This window comes from Anomaloglossus baeobatrachus, chromosome 6 (assembly GCF_048569485.1).
Source record: "Anomaloglossus baeobatrachus isolate aAnoBae1 chromosome 6, aAnoBae1.hap1, whole genome shotgun sequence".
Classification (NCBI taxonomy): domain Eukaryota; kingdom Metazoa; phylum Chordata; class Amphibia; order Anura; family Aromobatidae; genus Anomaloglossus; species Anomaloglossus baeobatrachus.
In genome coordinates, this window is record NC_134358.1 from 540615326 (window position 1) to 540626126 (window position 10801).

The window sequence follows — 10801 nt, forward strand, 5'->3', positions numbered from 1 at the left end:
ACCCCACTCTGGTCGGCGGTGCTGTTAAGGTTGAGGTACCCATTGTGGGTACATAGGCAGGAGCCACATGCTGTTTTCCTTCCCCATCCCTTAGGGGCTCTGGGTGAAGTGGGATCCTGACCGGTCACCAGGCGCTGGGACCGCGCTCCCTCCGCAGCCCCTGGGGGAATCTGCTGGACAGGAGCCGGGTATCATCAGGGACAAGGCCCTGCGACTCTGAGGTACTCTGTGTCCCCTTGGGGACGGCGCATAGTGCGCCTGGGTAATAGACACTGCAGCAGCTGCTGGGTGTGTTAGTGCGCCGGGACTACCGCGCTGGCCGCGCTTGTTTGCCGGCCGCGCTTATAACTTTAGTCCCCGGCTTTTGCGGCCTAGTGCCGCATATTCCCGCCCCCGGGCCTGCCAGTCAGGGGTAAGGGCGGGACGCTGCACTGGACGTCAGCGCTGAGGGCAGGAGCATACTTTGTATTCTCCTCCCCCCTCACTGAGCACCGTGGGGCACCAGATTCCCGCACTTTTACAGGCACGCCCACGGCCCCCTCCTCCTCTCTGAACGCCGGCAGCCATTGCTACAAGACGCTGGAGAACTTCAGAGGGGAGACAACTGAGCTCCACAGCTCTGGGAGGCCCAGGCAGGGATCTGGTGGTCACACAACCGCTGGGAGCGGTCGGTAAGCCGCACCTGTTACTAGGTGCTGGTCCCCCTGGGTGCCGAATTGTATATTTATATGCTTTTAGTGTATACATTTACTCTGTACGGCCTCACTGTTAGCGTTTGGCTATATACCCTCACTGATTATTCTAAGAGGAGAAACAGCATGTCGTCTGCAAAAAGCAAGGGTGCCAAGGCACAGGCTTACTTTGCAACCTGTACCTCATGTGCGGCAATGCTTCCTGCAGGTTCCACCTACCCTCATTGTGTGCAATGCTCGGCCCCTGTGACACTCACTCAGCCGGAGTCTCAGCCACTGGTGGGACCCCCGGTCCAGGTGGAACCTCCGGCCCCCACTGTCCAGGTGACAGGGACAGAGTTTGCAGTATTTGCTGACAAACTTTTTGAGTCTATGGATAGATGGTCTGCTAGGATACTGGAAGCTTTGCAGTCCAGACCTGTAACACAGGCCCCGGGCACTGTTGATTCATTGCCCCCATGCCCCCCTCGGTCGGAGCAGCAAAGAGCTCCTGGGTCAACTCATAGGTCCCACGGGGAGGACTCCGACACGGACCGCAGTCCCAGACCGACGAAGCGGGCTCGCTGTGAGATTCCCTCGACTTCATCTCACTGTACAGGTTCTCAGCATGAGGACTCTCTGGAGGATGAAGCAGATGCGGCAGATCAGGACTCTGATCCTGACGCCGCGCTCAACCTTGATACGCCTGAAGGGGACGCCATAGTAAATGACCTTATAGCGTCAATCAATCAGGTGTTGGATCTTTCTCCTCCACCCCTTCCGATTGAGGAGTCAGCTTCTCAGCAGGAGAAATTTCATTTTAGGTTTCCCAAACGTACACTGAGTGCGTTTCTTGATCACTCCGATTTCAAAGACGCAGTCCAGAAGCACCGAGCTTTTCCGGATAAGCGCTTTACTAAGCGACTTCATGACACACGTTATCCCTTCCCCCCTGACGTAGTCAAGGGTTGGGCCCAGTGTCCCAAGGTGGATCCTCCAGTCTCTAGACTGGCGGCCAGATCCATAGTTGCAGTGGCAGATGGTGCATCACTCAAGGATGCCACTGACAGGCAGATAGAGCTCCTGATGAAATCCATCTATGAGGCTATCGGCGCGTCATTTGCTCCGGCATTTGCTGCCGTATGGGCACTACAAGCTATCTCAGCTTGTCAGTCTGAGATTAATGCACTCACACGAGCCGCAACTCCGCAGGTTGTGTCATTAACCTCTCAGGCGTCGGCGTTTGCGTCCTACGCCATGAATGCGGTACTAGACTCTGCGAGCCGTACAGCGGTAGCATCCGCCAATTCAGTGGCAGTCCGCAGGGCCATGTGGCTACGTGAATGGAAGGCAGACTCTGCTTCCAAGAAGTTTTTAACCGGTTTGCCGTTTTCTGGCGACCGCCTGTTTGGCGAGCAATTGGATGAAATCATTAAACAATCCAAGGGTAAGGACTCGTCCTTACCCCAGTCCAAACCTAACAGACCTCAACAACGGAAGGTACAATCGAGGTTTCGGTCCTTTCGGCCCTCAGGCAGGTCTCAATTCTCCTCGTCCAACAGGCCTCAAAAGGATCAGAGGAACTCAGATTCATGGCGGTCTAAGGCACGTCCTAAAAAGACCGCCGGAGGAACCGCTCCCAAAGCGGCCTCCTCATGACTTGCGGACTCCCCTAACCGCATCCTCGGTCGGTGGCAGGCTCTCCCGCTTTTGCGACGCCTGGTTCCCACATGTCCAAGACCGATGGGTGAGAGACATTCTGTCTCATGGTTACAGGATAGAGTTCAATTCTCGTCCTCCGATTCGTTTCTTCAGAACATCTCCGCCCCCCGAGCGAGCCGATGCTCTTCTTCAGGCAGTGAACTCTCTGAAGGCAGAAGGAGTAGTTATCCCCGTTCCCCTTCAGCAATGGGGTCACGGTTTTTACTCCAACTTGTTTGTCGTACCAAAAAAGGACGGATCTTTCCGTCCCGTCCTGGACCTCAAACTGCTCAACAAACACGTGAAAACCAGACGATTCCGGATGGAATCTCTCCGCTCCGTCATCGCCTCGATGTCCCAAGGAGACTTCCTAGCCTCAATCGACATCAAGGATGCTTATCTCCACGTGCCGATTGCACCAGAGCATCAGCGCTTCCTGCGTTTCGCCATCGGGGACGAACACCTTCAGTTCGTGGCACTGCCTTTCGGCCTGGCAACAGCCCCACGGGTCTTCACCAAGGTCATGGCAACAGTGGTTGCAGTCCTACACTCTCAGGGACACTCAGTGATCCCTTACTTGGACGATCTTCTTGTCAAGGCCCCCTCTCGGGTGGCATGTCAACACAGCCTGAACATTGTTCTGGAGACACTCCAGAGGTTCGGGTGGATCATCAATTTCCCAAAGTCAAAACTGACACCGACACAATCGCTGACATATCTCGGGATGGAGTTTCACACTCTCCCAGCGATAGTGAAACTTCCGCTGGACAAACAACGATCACTACAGACAGGGGTGCGATCTCTCCTCCGAGCCCAGTCGCACCCCTTGAGACGCCTCATGCACTTCCTAGGGAAGATGGTGGCAGCAATGGAGGCAGTTCCATTTGCACAGTTTCATCTGCGTCCTCTTCAATGGGACATTCTCCGCAAATGGGACAGGAAATCGACGTCCCTCGACAGGAACGTCTCCCTTTCTCGGGCAGCCAAGGCATCCCTTCAGTGGTGGCTTCTTCCCACTTCTTTGTCGAAGGGGAAATCCTTCCTGCCCCCATCCTGGGCTGTGGTCACGACGGACGCGAGTCTGTCAGGGTGGGGAGCGGTCTTCCTCCACCACAGGGCTCAGGTACCTGGACTCAGCCAGAGTCCTCCCTTCAGATCAATGTTCTGGAGATAAGGGCAGTGTATCTAGCCCTGAAGGCGTTCCAGCCGTGGCTGGAAGGCAGGCAGATCCGAATTCAGTCGGACAACGCCACGGTGGTGGCATACATCAACCACCAAGGCGGCACGCGCAGTCAGCAAGCCTTCCAGGAAGTTCGGCGGATTCTGCTGTGGGTGGAAGCCACAGCCTCCACCATCTCCGCAGTACACATCCCGGGCGTGGAAAACTGGGAAGCGGACTTTCTCAGTCGCCAGGGCATGGACGCAGGGGAATGGTCTCTTCACCCGGACGTGTTTCAAGAGATCTGTTGCCGCTGGGGGAAGCCGGACGTCGACCTAATGGCGTCCCGGCACAACAACAAGGTCCCGGCATTCATGGCACGGTCTCAAGATCACAGAGCTCTGGCGGCAGACGCCTTAGTTCAGGATTGGTCGCAGTTTCACCTGCCTTATGTCTTTCCTCCTCTGGCACTGCTGCCCAGAGTGTTACGCAAGATCAGGTCCGACTGCCGCCGCGCCCTCCTCGTCGCCCCAGACTGGCCAAGGAGGTCGTGGTACCCGGATCTGTGGCATCTCACGGTAGGTCAACCGTGGGCACTACCAGACCGACCAGACTTGCTGTCTCAAGGGCCATTTTTCCATCTGAATTCTGCGGCCCTCAACCTGACTGTGTGGCCATTGAGTCCTGGATCCTAGCGTCTTCAAGGTTATCTCAAGAGGTCATTGCCACTATGAGACAGGCCAGGAAACCAACGTCAGCCAAGATCTACCACAGGACGTGGAGGATCTTCTTATCCTGGTGCTCTGATCAGGGTTTTATTCCATGGCCATTTGCCTTGCCCACTTTTCTGTCTTTCCTTCAATCCGGAATGGAAAAGTGGCTGTCTCTCGGCTCTCTTAAGGGACAAGTCTCGGCGCTCTCTGTATTTTTTCAAAAGCGTCTAGCAAGGCTTCCGCAAGTACGCACGTTCCTGCAGGGGGTTTGCCACATAGTCCCCCCTTACAAGCGCCCGCTAGAACCCTGGGATCTGAACAGGGTGCTAATGGCTCTTCAGAAACCACCTTTCGAGCCAATGAGAGATATTTCTCTTTCTCGCCTCTCGCAGAAGGTGGTCTTCCTAGTGGCAGTCACATCACTTCGCAGAGTGTCTGAGCTAGCTGCACTGTCATGCAAAGCTCCCTTCTTGGTGTTTCACCAGGACAAGGTGGTTCTGCGTCCGGTTCCGGAATTTCTCCCTAAGGTGGTATCCCCTTTTCATCTCAATCAGGATATCTCCTTACCTTCTTTTTGTCCTCATCCAGTTCACCAATGTGAAAAGGATTTGCACTTGTTAGATCTTGTGAGAGCACTCCGGCTCTACATTTCTCGTACGGCGCCCCTGCGCCGCTCGGATGCGCTCTTTGTCCTTGTCGCTGGCCAGCGTAAAGGGTCGCAGGCTTCCAAGTCAACCTTGGCTCGGTGGATCAAGGAACCAATTCTTGAAGCCTACCGTTCTTCTGGCCTTCCGGTTCCTTCAGGACTGAAAGCCCATTCTACCAGAGCCGTGGGTGCGTCCTGGGCATTGCGGCACCAGGCTACGGCTCAGCAGGTGTGTCAGGCGGCTACCTGGTCGAGTCTGCACACTTTCACGAAGCACTATCAGGTGCATACCTACGCTTCGGCAGATGCCAGCTTAGGTAGGCGAGTCCTCCAGGCGGCGGTTGCCCACCTGTAGGAAGGGGCCGTCTTTCGGCTCTATTACCGGGGTATTCTTTACCCACCCAGGGACTGCTTTTGGACGTCCCAATTGTCTGGGTCTCCCAATGGAGCGACAAAGAAGAAGGGAATTTTGTTTACTTACCGTAAATTCCTTTTCTTCTAGCTCCAATTGGGAGACCCAGCACCCGCCCCTGTTCCCTTCGGGCTGTTGTTCTTTTGTGTACACATGTTATTCATGTTGAATTGTTCTTTGGTTCATGGTTTAAGTTCTCCGAACATCCTTCGGATTGAATTTACCTTAGACCAATTTATAAGTTTCCTCCTTCCTGCCTTTGCACCAAAACTGAGGAGCCCGTGATGCACTGGGGGTGTATAGGCAGAGGGGAGGGGTTTACACTTTTAAGTGTAATGCTTTGTGTGACCTCCGGAGGCATAAGCTATACACCCAATTGTCTGGGTCTCCCAATTGGAGCTAGAAGAAAAGGAATTTACGGTAAGTAAACAAAATTCCCTTCTTTTCTATTTTCCTGCTCTAAAACCAGGGTGCGTCTTATGGTCAGGTGCGTCTTATAGTCCGAAAAATACGGTAACTATTTTGTGTGACATAACTCTCTGGTTTAAGGGCATACAAATTTAAAGTTAGAAAGTTGCACTTTTTTTTTTTTGCCAAATTTACAATTTTTGTTTTTTTTGTTTTTTTTTTTTACAAATAAACGCAAAAAATATTGTCTTTAAGAGGAAAATTTAAGTATAATATGTCACAAAAAAAACAATCTCAGAATCACCAGGATCTGTTGAAGTGTTCTAGAGTTATTGCCACATAAAGTGACACCGGTCAGAATTAAAAATGGACTGGTCATGAATATGAAACCGTCCTGGATTCACTGTGGACATCCCCTTGAAGAACTTATCCTTTACGGCATATAATCTCTGACATGGAGTTTAATTTTCCCTTTATTCCAGGTTTGAGTCCTCGCCTAATCAAGATCGCACCCGCCTGTGCCATAATGATCAGCACCTACGAATTTGGAAAATCCTTTTTCCGCAAGTTTAATAGTGAGCGGGAGTTGAAAACTTTGTGATTTTGGGTACAGAATCACTTCTCTGATGTCCTGCTTTTGTAGCTGTCGGTAAACCATTGCCGCTGATTGGCAGGGGTCTTGATCAAGTATTTGGAGGTGATGGAAAGCGGAGGACTATATACTAAGCTGTACGCGATATAGAGCCATACAGGGAATGTGCGCACTATTGTGGGTGACTATAGTGGCCTTTGATGGATATCTCGAGAGGTAGCTCCATGGCTGTGTTATAAGGTAACAGGTGAATATTGGAAGATGGCTACAAGATGGGAACGATTTCTAACGGCATTGTGAAAATGTGTAAATCTGTGATTGTTCAGTAACGCAAATATTTTAAAAGTAACTATGGCTTTAAAAAAACTTTTGAAATGTCATAATATATTTTACGTTTTGTTCCGTGGTAATTTGGGTGACGAGAGCCCATTGATTTATAAAATAACAGGGTAAAAGTGGGGGTCAAAGTATTTAGTATTGACTCTAAGCACCTCAACCGATCTCGTAGAAGTCTATGATCCATATGTAGGTAACCCAACCTCTCTTCGGAGAGCAGAGATGACAGCCAAGGGTGGAAGCATCCATCGGCTGAGATCCTCCAGCGGCTGAGATCCTCCAGCGGCTGGGATCCTCCAGCGGCTGGGATCCTCCAGCGGCTGGGATCCTCCAGCGGCTGGGATCCTCCAGCGGCTGAGATCCTCCAGCGGCTGAGATCCTCCAGCGGCTGAGATCCTCCAGCGGCTGAGATCCTCCAGCGGCTGAGATCCTCCAGCGGCTGAGATCCTCCAGCGGCTGAGATCCTCCAGCGGCTGAGATCCTCCAGCGGCTGAGATCCTCCAGCATCTTTCATCAACTGGTGATGGCAAAGGTTTTATAAAGTCTATTACCCTTTAAAGGAGCCGTTTACCAAAATGTTTCTACTGTCTTGGGCTCTGTTCACACAACACATTGCCAGATTCGTCACCCAATTGACTTAAAATGGGGTCCATCAGGTTCTGACAAGGTGAAAGTGGTTTTGACATCATATTTGATGGAATCTGCATTGGATGCTACAAACAGATCCAAAAGTACAGATGGGAACAGAACTTTCTGTGGGGAGGGGGCGACACAGATTACGGATAACACATCTTGAACCTCATTTGATAACGGCCTATGACTTTGGCTTAAAATGTATCAAGGTGCGCCAAGAATGTTGATGCAATGTCAGCCAGACAATAGTTTGTACAAGGGTTATACATAAGTGTCCAACATTTCTAGCAACATGGATCAGGCCTAGCATCCAGCCTGCACCACTGTGATATACTTGGTGTATTTTCAGACTGGCCAATAGTGGTTTGCGATGCCTGTATACAGAAATTGTACATTTGACCCTCTTTTACCTAATATGTTCCTTATGAGTTATTACAGCATTATTCCCAAGATGGTAAGTCATAAGCGAGTTTCGATATACCTTGTATTCACGATACTCGTAATGGGAACTGTCTGATACTCGCGTATTCATTCTGAATAGTATGTGTAATGCAAGTCAATTGGGAATACTTGTAATGTAATGAGTAACCTGAATGCTGTACTATTCGCTACTCACACGAATAGTACGGCATTCAGGTTACTCGTTACATTATGAGTATTCCCCATTGACTTGCATTGCACACACTATTCGGAATGCATACGTGAGTATTAGACCGTTCTCGTTACTAGTGATGGGCAGTCCGGCTCTTTTTGGTGATCCGGTTCCCATGGCTCCGCTCACCAAAAAGAGCCGGATCTTTCAACTCGTTCTCGGCTCCTTATTAAATGTGTTCACCCCAGGTGAACACATATTTAAGATTATAGTAACGCCGCAAAAAGCCCGCCCACCCGCGGCTAAACCCTTCCCACTTACAAGTGACCAATTAGATTGTTGAGTAGGCGGTTTAGCCGTGGGTGGGCATGGTTTCAGCTGCGAAAAGAGCCGTGTAGAGATTTTAGTGGCTCTCACTGGTGATCTGGCTCCTGTCTGTCCCAGCAGGGAGTAGGATCTTTGTGTCGGATCGTTCACGACCGACACATCGCTACTCGTTACGAGTATCGCGAATCCGACTATTTCGAAACTTGCTCATCATTACTCTGCTCCTTTGAAGATGGGGCTCTGGATTGTTGAAGATGGGGCTCTGGATTGTTGAAGATGGGGCTCTGGATTGTTGAAGATGGGGCTCTGGATTGCTGAAGATGGGGCTCTGGATTGTTGAAGATGGGGCTCTGGATTGCTAAAGGTAACGGCAGATAACTTACCAATAGCTAGAGTCTATCTTACCAAGCCGGGAATTGCTCCTTAACCCCCATAAGTGTTATTTATCTATAGTGATCTTGGTAGCCTTTGCATTACTAAAGATTGCCCATGTCACTGAGGCCTTTATTTATTCATCTTACAAGACATCACTAACAAAAAAAAGCCATATTAAAGGGTATGTTCCCTTTGGTATCAATGTTTTTCTCTTTAAGAAAAGTGGACCTCCGCTGGTCTTGTATAAGTAACATAACAAACACTGCAGGTACTAATCCTCCTCCGATACAGTGCTGACTATCTTGTATCGGTGGTTTTGGCTGCATTGATGACGTTGTGTCAACGCTACCATCACTCACTGCGCATAAAGGGTTGTGCTTTCTCATTATCAGAGCTAAGTGATTGGCTGCAGTGTTGATCTGTCAACGTGATGTGGCCCCTCTATCCAAAACACTGAGATCTGAGCAGTGGCTGGACCTGGGGAGGGTGAGGACCTGCTCTTTTAAGTTATATTTATCAAGCTTTGGGGTGCATTTTTCTTAATGTGGAAAACTTAATAATTCATGAATATGAACGAACACTTTAATTTTATTTGTTGTAAATAATTCTTTATAAACTATATTAAATACTATATAAAATACTATATTTCAGATGGGTAATGAAGAATAAATGTTGTATTTTGTGCGTTTTCATTTGTTAACATATAAATATATATATATGTAAAGAAAGGTACGAGTGTAATGGTATTGGTCCTATCATCACATTAAGTTGCATCATGGAGGAAGATATTTCGGTTGCTCACACCTAATAAACTGAGGCCTGTAGGGCAGATTTATGAAAACTGTCTTTGTAGCCCCTAGCAACCAATCACAGCGCAGATTTCATTTTTGTAGACCAGAATATGAAATGAAAGCTGTGCTGTGATTGGTTTCTAGGTTCCACAAAGTCAGTGTTCATTTTTTAACTATTTCACAAATCTGCCCCATAGGTCAGGAACTTATGACCTTCACGTGGCAACGTTTTCAATGCAAATCAAATACATTCCAGCTGTCCCAAATGTTTTCTTTTTTTGCGATATCTGAGAAACAAAAGGGTGTGGTTTCCACAGACACAACCTATAAATTTAGATAGGACTTATAGCATCCCAAAATGATCAATATTAACATTGGTAACCAGCAGCAGCACCACTGCTTATTCAATGTGTGAAATTAGCCTTACGAGTACTGAGCCCCTGAGCATGGTAGTGCCCGCTCATCACTAGTTACAAGTACTGAGCACCTGAGCATGGTAGTGCCCGCTCATCACTAGTTACAAGTACTGAGCACCTGAGCATGGTAGTGCCCGCTCATCACTAGTTACAAGTACTGAGCACCTGAGCATGGTAGTGCTCGCTCATCACTAGTTACAAGTACCGAGCACCCAAGCATGGTAGTGTCCGCTCATCACTAGTTACGAGTACAGAGCACCCAAGCATGGTAGTGCCCGCTCATCACTAGTTACGAGTACAGAGCACCCGAGCATGGTAGTGCCCACTCATCACTAGTTACGAGTACTGAGCACCCGAGCATGGTAGTGCCCGCTCCTCACTAGTTACGAGTACTGAGCACCCGAGCATGGTAGTGCTCGATCATCACTAGTTACGAGTACCGGGCACCCGAGCATGGTAGTGCTCACTCATCACTAGTTACGAGTACCGAGCACCCGAGTATGGTAGTGCCCGCTCATCACTAGTTACGAGTACAGAGCACCCGAGCATGGTAGTGCCCGCTCATCACTAGTTACGAGTACAGAGCACCCAAGCATGGTAGTGCCCGCTCATCACTAGTTACGAGTACTGAGCACCTGAGCATGGTAGTGCTCGATCATCACTAGTTACCAGTACTGAGCACCCGAGCATGGTAGTGCTCGATCATCACTAGTTACGAGTACCGGGCACCCGAGCATGGTAGTGCTCGCTCATCACTAGTTACCAGTACTGAGCACCCGAGCATGGTAGTGCCCGCTCATCACTAGTTACGAGTACTGAGCACCCGAGCATGGTAGTGCTCGCTCATCACTAGTTACGAGTACTGAGCACCTGAGCATGGTAGTGCTCGCTCATCACTAGTTACCAGTACTGAGCACCCGAGCATGGTAGTGCTCACTCATCACTAGTTACGAGTACTGAGCACCCGAGCATGGTAGTGCCCGCTCATCACTAGTTACGAGTACTGAGCACCCGAGCATGGTAGTGCTC

At 49.8% G+C, this 10801-nt stretch overlaps 1 protein-coding gene across 1 annotated transcript in view; it reads left to right on the forward strand.

Moving 5' to 3' along the window:
• The window catches only part of SLC25A40 (solute carrier family 25 member 40), a 57035-nt gene extending 49205 nt beyond the window's left edge, over positions 1 to 7830 (forward strand). Inside the window, exon 11 of the mRNA XM_075315610.1 lies at positions 6193 to 7830. Within this exon, the coding sequence (XP_075171725.1) occupies positions 6193 to 6311 (119 nt within the window). The 3' untranslated portion in view covers positions 6312 to 7830. The remainder of the gene's footprint in view (positions 1 to 6192) is intronic.
• Positions 7831 to 10801: the final 2971 nt, after the last annotated feature.